This window comes from Eutrigla gurnardus (genome assembly GCF_963514095.1).
Source record: "Eutrigla gurnardus genome assembly, chromosome: 1".
In the NCBI taxonomy this organism is placed as follows: Eukaryota; Metazoa; Chordata; class Actinopteri; order Perciformes; family Triglidae; genus Eutrigla; species Eutrigla gurnardus.
In genome coordinates, this window is record NC_139915.1 from 24419177 (window position 1) to 24436739 (window position 17563).

Sequence of the window (17563 nt, forward strand, 5' to 3'; positions counted from 1 at the left end):
AAGTGAGAGAGAGGAACTCTGAAAGGTGTCAAAACAGCAGCCAGATGAGAACTTGCAATCGCGATGTTTGGCGCTGCGTTTTTTTTACATGCGGACACAGAACGCGTGGATTATTGATGCGGCCCCCTTTTCAAATGTTTCTAGGAAGCTTGTAGAACGGTGTGTGAGAAGCGGGGAGCTTGCGTCAGAAGGCGCCTTGCCAAACGCCAGTTATTGCATCACGCAGACTTGCAAACAGGCGCTACGATAAGTTTGGAAGAGGCGATTTGCTGGCAGGCTGAGCATATAGGGGAGAGGGTCACGGAGGAACGCAGGCAGAGACAAAGAAGCGAGGGAAGCGAGGGAAGCTCAGTCGCGTGGATCCTGGCGAATGTTCCCCACAGATGGCTCGACGAAGCGTCCGTACTACACCTCTACCTACTAATTACATGCCGCCCCTGACTTCCCCGTGAATGCCAACTTTATTGAAAAGATTGGAATGTGCTTTACATGGAACAATACATCTCCATGCTCACTCCTAATTTGTGTCAACAGCACGGTACACTGTACCCACTGTTTACGGACCGGCAATTTAAGGTGTGAAAGCAGGAGATGAAGTAAGGGGAGAGAAAAGGAGGGAAAATTGCCTCTCCCGTCCTTCACCTTCACTGTACATTGCTTATTTGTCTGTGGTAATTGGTCCTTTTAATGTTTCTGAAGAATGCAGGTAGAGAACCCCACTATGTCATGTGTTTTCTAACAAGACAGCAGAGCAGAATGGAGCAGACAGGGAGGACATCTGATGGATAGATGATGCTTGTTACAATGTACTATGTTCCCGGTTGGTCACCATGGGCTTCCCATTTACATCTGGATTCATCCATTCTGAAGTTGCATGTATTGTCCCCATCACGGGGCGCACATTTGACAACTAGCTTTAGTAAAATGAAAATGAACTGAGTCAACCATGACATTTCTTTTTTTATGATTGTGCAAAGAAGGAGACGGTTATCTGTGCTTTCATCCGGACGACCACAAACAAGAATGAATACAAGAGTCATCCGAAATGTGTCCAGAATCTAGTAGAAACATTAATAGTGCACTAAACTACTGACCTAGTTAAACAAATATATGTTTTCTCTTACTTTGGTGAGATTTGTTTACCAGGCTCCTCTTGCCGGAAGGGCTTGCGTGAGTGAGGGAGCGCTTCTCCACACACCACCATGCTTCCCTGCCAGCTCCACAACCTATAATTATCAAGACGCACAAATCAAGAGAATTGTTGGGAGGAAAATATGCTGTGGTATTGCTCTGAGGGGAACATATATGTATTCTCTGCAGATTTCAGGCAAGTAATCAATATGTTTTTGAGCTTATGAGTAATATTTCAATATGTAATTAAAGGAGCTGATCCATCCACTTTGACTAATTGTTCTTGTCATGCGATGGTTGATGAAATCCATCCAAAGAAAAGAAAGAAAGAGAGAGGCTGCTGCAGCTCCTTAATAGAGAACCATGCCAGCACATCTGGATCTTGATGACTAATTTCACATTCATAGGCTGTATTTTATTTCAAATTTTGCTACAGTTCATTCTTGCTCCGAGAAGAGAAAACCTTGGCTTGAGCAAAAATGGAGAGAGGATATGTTAAAATGCACAAATAAATATGGAAGAATCTGTTTGGATGCTGAGAGAACATCTATTAGCGAGGCAGCATTTTGCAGTCCTTGCTTGCTTAAGTTTAATTACATGTGACATTTCAGCACTGCAATCAAAGTAATACATTGCTGTGAGGGTTCTTAAAGCATTCAAAATATAGTCACTGTGGACCTTATCAATATGCAACAAATGCCTACTTGGCTTGCGAGGGCACGTTCTGTGTTGGGCCCTCTTAATATCATTCCCCTCGCTGGGGAACGCTTGTTCAATAACATAATACCAATGATCAGAATTCAGTCGACTCCCCCCTCAACGATGAGACACTAATTGCTTTATTGACAATTCTGATAGCCCACTGGTGGTTGATGGCTGACATCTCACATAGTCACGACTTCTGCATCGCATCAACCTGCAGCACGCGCAGATTACATCATCACATCATCACTCCGTCACCACAGCGGCTTCTTACCTCACACTTAAGGTGCCCCATTCCATTTCATAGGTCACCTCACTACTTACTCGAAACACAGCAGAGCTAAAAATACGCAAAGAGTTCAGATAATGACTAAAGGTCGTTTGCCAGCCTCACTTGTCTCGGCGAGGTCTGGCAGGGAGCAGGCTGATTGTTCATTTCTATTGTTAGCGACGGCAGACTGTTAGGAAGATGTTATCCACACATTACGGAGGGGATGTGTTGACATCTGTCACCCCGATGATTGATTGCCTGAAGGAGATTCTTTTCAGTTTGCTACATTTCGGATGCTGTTTTACAAGATGCAATGTGTGGGTGGGTGGACAGGGGAGCGGTCTATAAATAGAAAAAAGCCAGCGATAGTGAGGGAGCGATGGAGGCAGGTATGTGTGGCAGCCAGATGGTGCCTCGTGGGAAATGTCTCCCAGTGATTTTGTTTGCAAATAGGTCCCTGTAAAGTCGCCGGCTCCTATCCTGCAAACTTGCCTGCTGTTATAGGCAGAGCTTTAGGAACTGCCATATCTGATAAAGGTGCTGCAGACTCAAAGATGTCCTGCCGCTTGCCGGAGAGAGAGTGAAAGTGACGCACTGTGACAGCTTTTGTCACTCTCTGAGGCGACCGCCCTACAGATTGTCACGGATAGAAATGGCAGAACCCTGGAAGCAATGACAAATTGTTTTGAGAAAAAAAAAAAGAATTAGGAGAGTGACTCATGCCAATATCTGTGGCCTACTTCAGACCGGTGGTGGGAAACGGAATGGAGGCATGCCATCACTCAAGATCTCTGCTTTCACTTCCCATAACCGTGTGTTGGTGTCATGACCTCTCTCAAATGGGGTTTTCTGCAGTAAGGTGTTGTCATATATAAAAAGCTCATCATTAATAAACGTGAACAGCACTCAACATTTAATTGAACTGCTCTAATGCACGCTAAAGTATGTTGCATGGACTGCTAATTGTAATAGGATTGGTTAATGTATAGAAATCTCTTCAACAGCTCCTCTCATTTGAATTTGAATGTTTTCACGTGGATCTGTTAGAGCAAGGTTACAGTACATGTAGACTCCCTGAAAGTCCATGATCAGAGTCATCAGTGTAGCGGACCCAGAGTTAACGTGCTTTGTGTCAGTTGAATGACAAGGTATGTAAAAGAGTGATGCGGGAGCATCAGCATGGCAGAAGAAGGATGGAAGATGGAAGTACAGAAGTGTGTTGATGACACTGGACAGCGTGAGGCGGGGCAGCAGGACATGCATTTTCAGTTCGTGAAAGAAAATATACCATTTTGGTCAGCATATATTTGTACTTGTACTTACTCATTTCGCTTAGTTGCAAAAAAAAAAAAAACATCTAAAATGCCAAACCGTCCATTGATTGTCCAACAGTCATGACGTCTCCATCCACCTCTTACAGTCTATGATTTTATAACTGAACTATGACACATCTTTACTTTCTCCTTATGAGTGTAAATGATTATTTGAAATTGCATTGAACTTGGGTCTGGCAGGTTAAACATGAGTCTGGTGGGCTGTTAAGTGCGGGGTGGTTCTCTGAGCTGACACTAACTGGGCAGGGGAGTTGAGTCAACGCCTTTTATGTGCTGACGCGTAACATCAGGATTTCCAGGACAGCCCTAATTTGCACATGCACAATGCTATTATTAGAAAGAAAAAAAATAGAAGTCGAGATTATTTTTATGTCATCATGAGAGCAATCCTTGATCTGCTCCACTGAGCGAGCGCGAGTACGACATTGTGAGCACTGTAACAGAAGCCAGGGTGATTTCACGGAGATATGGGCACATTTTCTGGTTCGTAACTGCTAGCACCACACCAGATAAAACTCATTTGGGTGTAAAAGCTCAAGCAAACATTTTACGAGTACACAAATTCAATCTCCAATTATTTTTTAATCGAGCAAGCTACAGGTTGCCCCCCACCCCCCCTCTTGAAGTCTTCACTACTTACATCTCTTTTTCTCTCAGCTCAGAAGGAACAGGATCATTAAATATGTCTAAGATCACAGGATTAGTATTATCTGTAGAGAACACAAATTTGCTGTAGAAGTTGAAGAAATGTCTTCATGAGCCAGTCGTTTTTAAAGTTGAGTGCAACTTGAGAAGTCAATAATAGCTTGAGATAATGCATCACTGTAAACGGGACCCTGTTATAGCATATGTGTTACCGTAAGGCTTATTTTAAACAGCTCACTCCTCCAGACAGTGAGTCACGGCCACAGGCCTGAGGGCGAAAATGCTTTGTTGTTGAAAGGTCAGAGGAGAGCTGTTAAAGCCAAAAGCGTGGCTGGTGCCTCGAAACTAGTGTGAAAAGACGCATCCAAGAATAAACTGTGACATCAAACCTCGGGGATGGCCGACGAATGTAGAAATCCACACCTGTATCACTGTTACCTAACTAAAAGATGAAACATCGTTGGGCTTGTGATTGCCACCAATGAATAGGGGACTTAAAAGATCTCAGAATTTGCTGTGAGGTGGGGATGACAGGTGATGGAGCTGTTTCTACCTGTATATCAAGTGCTTAACATAGAGCACATCCTCCAACACTGATAAGGTTTGGTTTATGAGGAAAAAAAGTGGGAGAAGCTTAGTTTCGGAAAGTTCACAGCAAAAACAAAGAAGATGGAGCAGAAATTGAATAGTTCTAGATACATTCCCGAGGTCTGCCACAGCCGCCACAAGCAGCAAAGAGAAGGTTGAAATAAAAATAAATTGCATAAAGGTTGTTTTTTCCTCTGAGCCTCAATGTTTTCATTTCAGCACGGTAGATCCAGCTATATTTGGTGGGTAATGATATATGGGTTCACACAATAAAAGAAAATGGGAGCACACTCCCATTAAGATAAGCACTGCAGGCCAAGGGAACCTAGAAATGCCAGTGGCATATTGATTACATGCCCTGTATTAATAGTAGGGTTAGTCGCTGCTCTCTTAGCCCCGACATTTCATCCAAAGTCGTGGCCCGACGACAATGAAAACTAACCCCAAGTTTTGACCAAATGAAAAATGGTACAAGTGCTGTAAAGCGAAAAAAAAGCAAACACTTTGAAATGCAAAGCACGGCAAAGTCGGCGGTGGAAAAGTTTGCTGTTCTCGACCTTTGATCTAACTATTTTAGCTCAACGTTTGCTCAAGGCCTAATAATGTAGATCAGTGCTCCAACTTTTATTGTATTCTTTGAAGCTTTCTTGCGTCATAGCCAGTGTTGGTGGTTACTTGGTTATCGTGTGGGTCATATGTGTTGCTGTAAATTATAATAAATGTGTTAGAAAAAAAAAAACAATCTTCATTTTCAGTGAGTTGATATTATGGGATATGTTGAAATATTACGATACTTGTTCATTGTGACTCACTTTAACAGGCTGGGTGTAAACTTGGACGGAAACGTGTTGTTAGACTACCATGAAAATCCACAAGCAGCCGAAAATAAATCACTTGTGGCAGGTGCGATGAAATTAACATTGATTATTGATCAATAATCACATATATATATATATATATATATATATATATATATATATATATATATATATATATATATATATATATGTGATTATTGATCAATAATCAATGTTAATTTATATATATATATATATTCCTAGGTGCCAGCTAATTAGCATCATCAACTATGAGCCTGCTAATACAGAGAGCAATGCCAAACAAGCCCTTGAGCCCAAAAGCACGTTGGGTAGCTTTCCTGTTTGGTGAAGGCAGGAACAATAGACTTGTAGTGCAGGATTTATACTTTCTGTCATCGTTGTTGATGGACATGTCTCGACTTCATCAGGCTATATGAGTTCTGCATGCGAATAAGTGCAGCCGCTACACAGCGGACCAGTGCAGTTGTTAAACAGTTACAGCCAGGCGCAGCAGATTCATGGCTGATGGTTGAATGAAAGCAGCGACATGCTCACATAATTTATAACAGCCGTAACCATTATTGCATATGGAGCAGAGCTGAAGATGTGGCCTGTCTGTTGAATTGTTTCGGTGACACGTAATGGCGGGGAGATGGCAGTATTTCTGTACAGTAGCCTCCAAAGTATTTGCACCTTCTATGTATATATTCACTGCTATATTATTACACGAGTATGTAGTTTTGGTACATAATGCAGAGCCTGTCCTCACCAGGAAGCCAACAGCATTGGTTGTTCAAAAGCTTAAAACCACCTCTGGCCATGTTTTCCTGACAAGTGACCTTTTGAGGTTATGAGAGTAATGACTGTCCTCTCTCCACAGAAAAAAAGGTAGCAGTAGTGTGAAGTTGTTTTACCTCCAATAAAAGTTTTCTAAAGGAGTTTTGGAGAGGATAGTTGAAAAGGTACATGACATTCAGACCACATTTTACATCTGATTCTCCTTAAGGTTTTCATGACATTTAACTCTGTTGCCTGCAGTTAAGGAAATTACATTTTTACTGCAATTTAGTGTGAGATTTTATTTCTGCAATAGCTGTTTGATGTATTAACATGCAGTAATCCAACATAGTTTTATACTGCTCACTCTCTTCTTATTCTGCATCAGAGCTGTATTATATATTATACTGTGTTTTTAATTTTATATGATTTTTTATCCAAAGTGCGTTTACTGTAGTATTTAAGCATGCTTGCTATTACCATGGTAACCATGGATCATCAAATATATCAGGAGGGAAGTTTTAAGTAATTCAATTTATATCATAATTATTTAGTATAGTCAAGGTTTTTTGGCAGCCAATCATCCTGCAGTAATTACGTTGCAATGGTGGTTGCTGCTTGTTTAAGACAAAGTGACGTTATGGAGGAGTTGACAGTGTTAAGCAGACACTGAATGACACAAATTATGCAAATAATGAAACCAATCTGTAAAGTTATTTTCACAGAGAACCACCCATCCCCATCATTTACTTCCCGAGACCTGCTGTGACTTGTTGACATCGGTGACAGTAATGTCAACAAGTGTCTGACAGCTGTCATGGATGATACCCGAGTGATTAACACCAAGCTGCATGACACACGTCCACACATCTGATCCTCCGGCGACAGAGTGAATGGTCACATCTCCTTTTTTCTCGTAGGAAAAAGGTACTGTGATTAAAAAATAAACACAATGCAAGTTCTAGGTGTTATTCCAGATTTTTGGGGTGGTGTAAATCCATTTACACCCCTGGAATTGTGAAATAACACCCTTTGCTGCCGCAATGGAAACTGAAAAGACTTTTAATTACAGAAAGAGAGCAGGTGATAGCTTCTGCATGATAATGCAAGACATAGATCATTTATCACACAACCACAAATAGAACATTCTGTCTTGTTGGCTGAAAGGAATAGATACTGCAACATATTTTGCTGAGTGGGGGGAGTTTGCAGTTTCATCCTCACTTATGATAAAGGCATTGATGTCTGTGTGTGACTGTATATGCGTGATAATGCGAGCGGGGTGCATATCAACTCGGATGTTGAATGCAAGTTTGGTCGTTGGCTTTACTTCTGAAAGATATGAATGTTCCTCATAGATTCAAAAGTGGAACAAAGCTGACAATGAGATCCTAAAAAGCTGTGCGAGTTAAATGTGAAAATACATTTGGATGAAGATTATTTTCCTGCCAATCAGTCTTTCGCCTGCTGCCTTGCTGTCTCCCTCCAGCTATCCTTCATCCTCTTTATGTTCCTTCTTTGAATGCATTATGGCTGTGAGAAGTCGTGACCATAGATAGATGCCTGTTTGTTTCAAGTAGACCAACATAAGTACATACATTATGCACATAAATTTGTGTGTGCGCCTACCTACAGTTACATGTACCCAAAACCCATGTTTTGCCATTATTTGTATATCGCAATGAAGCCTAAAATGTGGACTTTAAGTTGGCATTTTCAAAAACTACCAAGCACACCTCAAATTATTTTTTAGTTTCTCACATTTTCTTTCACCAAAATGTTGCCAATTGTAAGTGAACTACTATTTCTGTTGCTTTTATAGGTCAGGGGCTTTCTACAAGAATTTAAGGCCAATAAACAACCCAAATCCCAAGGAGCACTCAAAGTTTTTATTCCAACATAATAACTCTGTTATAATAAAGAGAAAAACTAATGGACCTTTACAAAAGTAATCCCACTCAATAATAACTTATGTATGGGGCAATGTCTGTCTCTGCAAAGAAGAGGTGGTTAAATATGGCTAAATGAGACTACAAAACATAACCACACCAACTAGTCCACCTTCACACCTTTGCTTTTTATTTCTGAGTGATTGCAATTATGCTCCAAAAATCACAAATTTGGTGTTAATTTGGGAAGATTATCTTGCTGAACAAAACGTAGCTGTTTCTGGTTAAACAAAGAGGATTTTACTCTTTTACAAAAAAAGGTCCATCTCTGTCAGATCCTTTCCAAATTGTTGTCAGAAACACTTGTGATGTGGTGGTTCACTTTTTGGGCTTGAACTTCCATCTTTATTTTTTTAAACTTGTTTTTTGCTGCTGAGTCAGTTTGACATCCTGGATATATCCACCAAATGCATATTGTAGACCCTATTGTGTGCCTCTCTCTCTGAAATGGATTTCTCCAAAAAAATAGATGATATTTATGCAGGGAGTGCAGTTCTAACAGTGTGGGCTTCATGGTGGCCCTGACAGCTTGACAAAGAGTGGGGCTTGGCTTCGTGAAGTGTCGATTGTATGAAGTATTGCTATAGAAACAAATCAATTTTAACCGCATTTAAAATGTTCATTCATTTCCTACATAACAGACTATTATAAGTCACCAGGACAAAAATGCTAAAGCCATGTAGCTATTTAACCGTACCACCCATGTTTTTTTTTACCTCACTCTCTCTCTCTAACTCTCTCTCAGGGTAGACTTGCTGCTTATCTGCTTATTGGTTTGGCCTGTAGACAAACTGGCAGTGTGAAGTGTCAGGGTGAGGGATTTACTGCTGGATTGGGCTGAGCCAGTTCCTGTGGTGTTATATTCTCCCCTGCTGGAGAGATTCTCCACTTTTTTCCAGTATGGGTCAACTACGTTTACCCTCGCGACCCACCACACACACACACACACACACACACACACACACACACACACACACCTCCGTGGCAAACTGTAATCATTTTACACCTTCGCTCGCTTCACCATGTTGTGAATGAAAACTCTACCGAGTCATTTAAAATGGGTCAGTGTGGGCTGGCTGTGCTCACATGAACACCTCTCCCCCCCCCTCGCATGTGACCAGTGTGACCTGACAGTATTCCGGGCCTAATCCGAGCGCTATCTCAAGAATGCAGACATACTGAGGGGCCCCGTAGCGTGGCACTACCATCTTTCTCTGGTCATTACCGGCGCTAGGCCTCTCAACACGGATAGAAGCAATGAAGGAGAACCTCAATAAATGATCAGCGTGCTCTGCCAACAGCAACGCATGCTGCATCTGCTGCCTCCCCGATGCTGGAAGACAGAGTTCCCGTCACCCTCACCGATTGTACAAGCCGTAACCTCTCCGGCATAATAGTATAAACCTTCCAAATTTGCCATAGAGCAGGTGGATGAGTTTGCCCAGTCTAATGAGCTACATTTGGCTAAGGCACTGGTTTATTTTCCAGACCTCAAGGAGTGGAGAAGCTCACCTCTTTTAAAGCCCCAAAGGGTAAAAATTACGTGGTGAATTTTGGTAATGATGCTTTTGATTAGTGATCTGTCAGGAGGTATTGGCCCTATGCGTTGTCAAGCACTCTAAGGCCTCCAAAGACGTTTTTTTTGTTGTTGTTTTTTAGAGAAAAGATGAAAAAGCAGGGGGCACGTGCCTAATGAAGTCTCCAGCTTATAGCCCCTATCATGACAGGATAATTACACCAAATGCTTCCAGCGAACACTTCAAAGGACACTTCATCCCTGTGCCAACACCATGCAACGCATCTAACCAATCAACATGGCCTGACCTAAATCAGGCCCCCCCCCTGGCTCGCCTGTAAGGTCTCCTGTCCACAAAGCCACCGGACCTCTGCAGATTCACATGCAGTAGAATCACAACCACACTCAATGTAATTGAGCAGTACAATTAGCATACAGGAATTTGTCTTTCTGACATTCCTGCAGAAGCACTGACGAATGTGATTTCGAAGCACGGCGATCAAAATATTTTTGTAGCTTGAAACGTGTGTAGTTTACTCTGTCTTAGACTGGAGGTCAAATTGAAATAAAATGAATTATAATGGATCTCAGTCAAGTTTTCACAGCAGACATGTATAATAAAAAATCGGAATGAACCATAAACCATTAATTTGCTCAGGATCTTCTTACAATCATGTTTGAAAACAATGTGTCTTAAAACTGCATCTGTCTCAATCTTCATACGTGACTTTCATGTGCGATGGTCAATGTGCGACCGCCTGCTGCTTCACAAATCTGCCCTGAGCTTTCATGTAATGTGGCTCAAGCTTTCCAGCCAACAGCGCTGTGCACATATTGCACTGCTCTGCATGTTTTTCAAATACCGCTGGGTAATATTAAGCACGTAACAATACATTCAAAATGCTCCCCAAGTGCTGTTTCATCCAATAGTGAATAAGATGTCTAGAGGAGATTGCACACGTTTACGAGTCACTGGACAATTTTTTCTAGTGAATTCAGTAAATATTTTTCTTTCAGAGCAAGTCGGGGATGATGAATTAGCTTCTGGGGGATAAGATAAACCATATCACCACATTGTGAGTGGCTTGGATGGTCCCCTCTTCAAGTCTTGTGGGGAATTAAATTGAGGGGAAGTAAGCGCGGGGTAAGGAGTAAAGGAGAAACTGCAAAACTGCAGGAGCTAACTGCATAAAAACAATGTGAGCAAACATTTGACTTAAGAAGCCAGCATGCACGGCTATTTTGATAATTGCTGAGACTTTCTAACTCACATAAACTGCTTCCAGCTCTAAAAGTGCTGCATGGGGACAGGCTGGAAATCTATTATGACATGTTGAGAAAGAAATAACACTTAGTTGTGTTTGAATAGCTCCACTGAACACATTTTTGATTTTGCCGTGAAAAAAAAAGCCATGCTAGACATCGGATGCAGCATAATTAACAAACATGCACTGCAAAACTTCTCTCCGTCTACTCTGAAAATGACTCCTGGAAGAACGGGCGGCACAGGAACAGATGGAGAGAGGCCACTTGAACACAGCGTAATGAAGCGATCCACGGAAAATTCCTTCATACAGCGTGCATTTCAAATGAACCCAGTGAGGGTGTCTCATCTGTTTTGGTAACTCACACCTGACGTATTTTTTAACATATGTACAATCTGCGTCCCTACAGATGCCATGTTTTTACAATTTAATTGCTGATGAATAAATAAGAAAACATGATACTGAACTTGAAACATGAAGTGCACTTTTACATCATTTACTTAAAAGACGTGCAAAGGATGCTAATTCTTGGCTATCAAAAAATCAAAGCCATCGGTGTCGTTATGAAAAAGCTACTCCCTTTACGTATATTTAAATATCAACAGTGTGATAAGAACTATAATGTTAGCAGTGGAATAAGTTATTCCAGTATTAATGATTGAGAACATTTTCAATTAGCATTGACAGAGGACAGGCTCACACTTGGGAGAACAGCTACCTAGTCGCGATAAATAAACCGTGATACCATGTGGAGCTGAATATTAATGATAGTAATTGTAATGATAGTGACAGTATGGAATGAAATCACTATTTCACCCGAGAAGAAGCTCTTCTGAGATTTTTTACATTACTGACCATAGCACTCTATATAAGCCTGCCTTTCCCATCGCTGCACCTTTCCGTCATAGACAGGGCTCCAAGTGCCCTCTTTCACTCTGACCCTCAATTACCCGGCCCAATCATCTCCGACAGGTGTTAAGGTACAGTAATAAACCCTCGCCTGATGCTGCCGAGGTGCCCACTCTTTTAAAGCACCTCAGAGAGCTCTGAAATGACTCGCTGTTGATCAGGTGCACTGGCCACAGTTGACTCGCAGCTGCCGGCTGATAGTGTGCAGGGAAAAAGAAATATAAATATATATATATATATAGATGTAACAACACCACTCTGTACGGACTGTATAAACAAGTTCAGGTGTGCTTTGTGTTTGGTTGGTCAACAGTTTCTACAGTGGCTAAACCGTATTCTGAAATATTATTGGAAAACAAAATGTGTTTATTGTGTGCTTAACAGTTTTTTTGGTAGCTGCCACTAAACAACACTTAGAGTAAAAAAAAAGAAGAAAAAAAGGAAGTTCAGTTGTCAACAAGAGGCATTGAGAGAATATAAAAGACTAAAGATAAACTCCAATCCCAAGCACCTTCTAGCCACAGTTATGCTATACATTACTGCTTAACTGTGTCGCAATGTGCCATCACTGCATCATAAACTTTGTAGAGTGGTAGTGCCATAAAGTCCATGGGGGATACACAGCCCAACTTCAGAGGTGTATCACTGCCTCAAGCTGCATAGCCTGCATTTTAAGGAACTACAAAAGGAAAATTAAAAAAACACTTATTGACTATTAAGTAGTATTTACAACAGGCCTTCATTTCAGGAGAAACTATCAGATCAAGTGTCAGAAGGATATCAGTCAGTTTAAGCATGCAACGCGTTTGTTGCCCACCCACACAGGTGTTTTCAATTACTCTGGCTGATTAGACTCATGCACAGGATCATTAAGTGTTCATACAGTAACGTGAGCCAATCATTGCACAGGAAATGAGCATTGGACTAATGGTGTTTACCTGCAATGTTTGATTTATTTTCTACTCAACTACTTAAATGGCATGTTAATTGATAGTTGCACTATATGGGACCATAGGAGAATCTCATCGAGACATTTGGTGGTGTTCCTCCTTAAAAATGTTAAGTCACGTTATTACATTTGCCTTCCTTATTTGTAGATTTTCACAATGCATTTCCGATTCTATACACGTAGGGCACATTTTTAATAACAGTGCATGATGTGTTCGCTCATTCTTTGTGCCAAAGCAATCTGCTCCTCCAATTTACTGCATATCTCCCACATCACACATTCTCCGATGGGAAGAAAAAGCAGAGACTAGTTTCCATTGTTGTGGCGGAGAGCGTGCAGTGCATTGTGACATAGCAAGATTTGGTACAAACCTTCAAGGATAACCAGCTGACGGAGCTCATGGTTTAATTTAGACTGGAAAATAAGCCGGGACATGATCCGCTGTAGAGAAACAACAGCAACATCCCGGTAATGTTTGGCAACCAGAACATTAAGACCTACAATTCCTTGAACCTAAATTGTTCCAAATACAGATCTAGATTAAATGAATTCAAATTCACTGTCTGCTGCTGTCCGACCAAATAGTCATGGCAAGATTGCGAAATACATTTGTCAGAAAGTGTCTTAACTCGTTGATCCTCACTCAGCCTCCTCTAGGCCCAAGAAACGCCTTACATTAACAACTCCACGAGTAAAAAGTCGGCAAATCACACAGCAAACACATTGAGTAATTCAAGGATTAGAGGATTCATACAGCCCAATTCCCTCCGGGCAGCCTGCCAATGGAGAAGCGCGGTCCAGGTGCTCGTGAGGTTTAGGATGCCGTGGCTGGCAGATCTGCAGAGAAGCTCATTGACAGATGAGCCGGCGCCATGCATGTAGACGTATACAGCCAGATATAAAAGCACAAAGTGTGACTTGACAGCATAAATATCTCCATGTAAGCAGATTCAGGAGCTGTATAGAATATAGGAGTAAGGACAATGATAGCATCTTTCAGTTTCTTTCACTTATATTTGCATCTGGGTAATGGAAGTCAGTTCTGTATTTTTGATTCAAGGATTAAGTGAGCAAATTTATGTTCAGTTCAAATCATCTTGAGATATTTGCAGAAGATCTTTTAGCTTGTGGATGCCATGTCTGCAGGGGAGATCACTTGAGCTTTTGATGCACACACTATCCTTAATTTCTCTTAAAGTAGTACAGAGACTGATCAAGGATTTTAATTCTGCACAAAGAGAAATAATACTTTGTGTTGTTGATTGAAATTGTACACCGACGTAGTCATGAGAGACAGAAAAGGAGCCAATACTGCAAATAATTACAGGAGGCATAAACAAAAAAGGATCATGTTCCCCAAATCTCAGAGTAAAACTACACTCTCTCTGCTGTTCAGCTGCAATTATTTTTCAAACGTTTCTAAAAAGGAACATGGGGGGAGGTATAAAGCACTGGACTTAATTGCTGAATGGTTTGGGGAAACGTATCATTTACAAGCCACATTTACGCTGAGTGTTTTCATTTTTACAACAGATTGTTGTGGAGAGCAGAACATTCTGATTGAAGGTGCTAAAATGTCAAGTACAGAGGGTTTTCGGATTTTAGGTGTTGTCAGCAAACCAGTGTGATTTCAGCTGGAGTGCTTTTTATTCTTCAACACTCACCGCTGTGGTTGCTGATGACTGAAGCACATTGAGGTTAATTTTGTACGTAACAATGGATCAAATGCTTACACGGGAACATTTCCATGCAGTCAGTGACATTTTGAGTTGATTTTGTTTGACTGGCGCTGGAATTAAAATATACATCGACTGGAAGGCATCAGAAGCATTGAGGTTAAGTGTTTGCGCTGTATAGCTATATTTCCATGTTCATCTCATTCATCCCGGCAGCTGCACTGCAACATCAAGGCAAAATTAATCAGCTGCTGGACCGAGGACGTAGGCCCACTGCTTTCACTTCTTTTCTCGCTCTCTGAGCTGAAGGAGCCTCTTTGATGAGTCACGACACGTCTTTGCCGCTACACCCTCATTCCAGTGGATGTTTAATTCTGTCTTGATGTAGCATAAAGCTAATTTACAACACCTGTCCACAGGAGGCCTTGGCAGAAATAAAAATAATTTTAAAACCATGAACAAAAAATTATGGATTTATGGATAAATAGTAGTGTGATGACAAGCTGTAAAAGCAAAACACAGGTCTATTAGCAGCTGGGAATAAATCTTGGCTTTTTTGTTAAACCTGCCTGGAGATCAGTGGGATGTAAAGCATCTGGAAATTGCACATAATGTAGTATCCGGTAAGCTGTCACAGAGATTTATATTAAAGTGAGTTTCACATTAGTACGTTTTGTTCCTTTCACACTTTTGTCAACTTTCGTCGTTGCGAGTCAATTTACATACTATATGTATGAGAAGGAATGGTTGTGAAAGTACTAAAGTATGAGTTACAATGAACCTCCTGTGAACATTAAAGGGGCCTGTCGAGTGCATTCCCTTCTTCATAAAACATTTGCAAAGCCCTTTTTATAAGTATCTAAAATCCTTCACGTTTACTAGCTTGCAGTCTTGTTCCTGGCATCAGCAGGAATATTGCTGCATATCTTGTAGTACATGCCACCTGTTGATCAGTGAATTCATGTGACACCTCTTTTAGGACTGTATATCCCTGATGCACATGCACAAATCAAAACTCAAAACCCACTCATCGAAAAACAGCCCCACTGCACTTTTTGAGGTCTATAGCATTAGCAATGCAATGGTGGCACAAAGAGCCACACATCTGGTTAATACACATCTGGATAAAATGGCATGGCAATCCATCCATTAGTTGTACATAAATTGCCATCTAGACCCATGCCACTAAAAATAAATATATATGGAAATGTCTGGATCTGAAATTAAATCTCTTTCTGGCCTCAAATTTGTTTCTCTACAATGTCTCGTCAGTTCTCTCTCTCATGCTCTCCCCTGTCTGTTGCAGGTGGTGGGTCAGATCGATAAACTAACGTCCGACTTTGACTTTGACCTGGAGCCAGATGATTGGACGGTGGCCACAGCCAGCAGCACGTCGAGCAGCGAGCGAGGCTTGGGAGAGGCCTTCCGCCTGGACTTCCTCAATTCAGATGTGCTGTCTGATAGCTGGGAGTTCTGCAGCTACCTGGAGGCTGCTGGCGCCGCCGCCCGTGTACCTGGCGAGCAACCGGGAGATCTGCGACCGGAGCTGGGCCGCGGGACCATCCCCACCCAGACGCAGACCCCCACCCCGCCCCCCTCCACTGCCTCGGTCTACTCCCAGATGAACGGCGGGCTGCCCATCCCCAATGGTCCCCGTATTATAACTCCGGATTCATCCAGCGAAGAGGCCAGCAGCTCCACTCACAGCCACAAGACTTCTCGTACCTCCGGCACAAGAGAACGAGTCCGCTTCAGTGACAAAATCCTGTACCACGCATTGTGCTGTGATGATGACGAGGAGGAGGAAGAGCAAGAGGAATTAGACAAGAGTGGCTGCGCTACACCAGATAGCGACAGCGAACCCAGTCTCCTGTCGAGCTCAGTCACTCCCAAATGTTCTTCCTCTGAGCATTCACTCCTCCATAACTGTCTGGACCCTTCCTATGTCTCTTCGCCAATGAAGGGGACGATGGGAGCTCACACACTACCCAGGAAAGGTCTCCTAAACCCCGGCTGCCGCAAAAAACTGTTACGAAATAGCAGCACACAAACTGTCTCTGACAAGAGCACCCAAACTGTACTGCCCTATATTCCAACCAAACAGAAAACAAAGGACCACTGAGAAAGCCCCACGTTTATCATAAATCTCATGAAGAGGACTGTGCATTATTTAATATTAAATACATAGCTCATAGATTAATACACAAATAAATTAATTACTAAATAAATAAATGATATATGGGAAATCACTCGACTACCTAAAGTTTATTCTAAGGCTCAGGGAAAACAGGATGAAATGAAGCAAAGCCGATCATTTAGAGGAAAGTGACTGGCGGACCAAAAGGTTAGTGCCTGTTCTAATGGTAAAACAACACGCTGAATGGATTCCCTGTGTGTAATCATTTGAAACAATGACAGATTATAAAAGCAATCATTTTTACAAGAACATTTGAAGTGTTCAAAATTGAAAGTAACGTATGAAGAGGTCCTTTCCCCTCATCATACAAAAATAGAAGTCACATAAAAAAAAGAAAAAGAAAATGCTTGTTCCTATAATATGGATAAAAAAAAACGCTGCACATTGTGTACTCTGAATCTGTATAAAACATTGTCTTTTTTTCCATGTTATTGCAAATGTCAAGGGGATTGTTGCTTTCAGCGGGATAATGTATCTAGATGCACATGTCAAGGCTCTTCCTCTCTTTGATGTCAAACAAGTTTGAGCGAAGAGCCGGAAAACAACACAACTTACCTGCCCTTGATTTTACGAATCATCTCAATGTGATCTCTTAGTGGTCTGCTGCGGAAACATAAAGAGTGGCAGGCAGAAAAACACACACATATCTATCTATCTATCTATCTATCTATCTATCTATATATATATATATATATATATATATAGGTATATATTTATAAAGTAATTTGAGAATGCAATCCACAAAAGTGACATTTCCAATTTTTTTCCTCTTCGTTCGTGTCTGGCGGCGATGTCATTATAGACCTGGGATCCAAGCTCAACAGCAGTCTACAAAA

At 41.5% G+C, this 17563-nt stretch overlaps 1 protein-coding gene across 1 annotated transcript in view; it reads left to right on the forward strand.

The window, feature by feature from the left end:
- Positions 1–17229, forward strand: part of insyn1 (inhibitory synaptic factor 1) — a 43480-nt gene extending 26251 nt beyond the window's left edge. Inside the window, exon 2 of the mRNA XM_084038596.1 lies at positions 15837–17229. Within this exon, the coding sequence (XP_083894722.1) occupies positions 15837–16652 (816 nt within the window). The 3' untranslated portion in view covers positions 16653–17229. The remainder of the gene's footprint in view (positions 1–15836) is intronic.
- Positions 17230–17563: the final 334 nt, after the last annotated feature.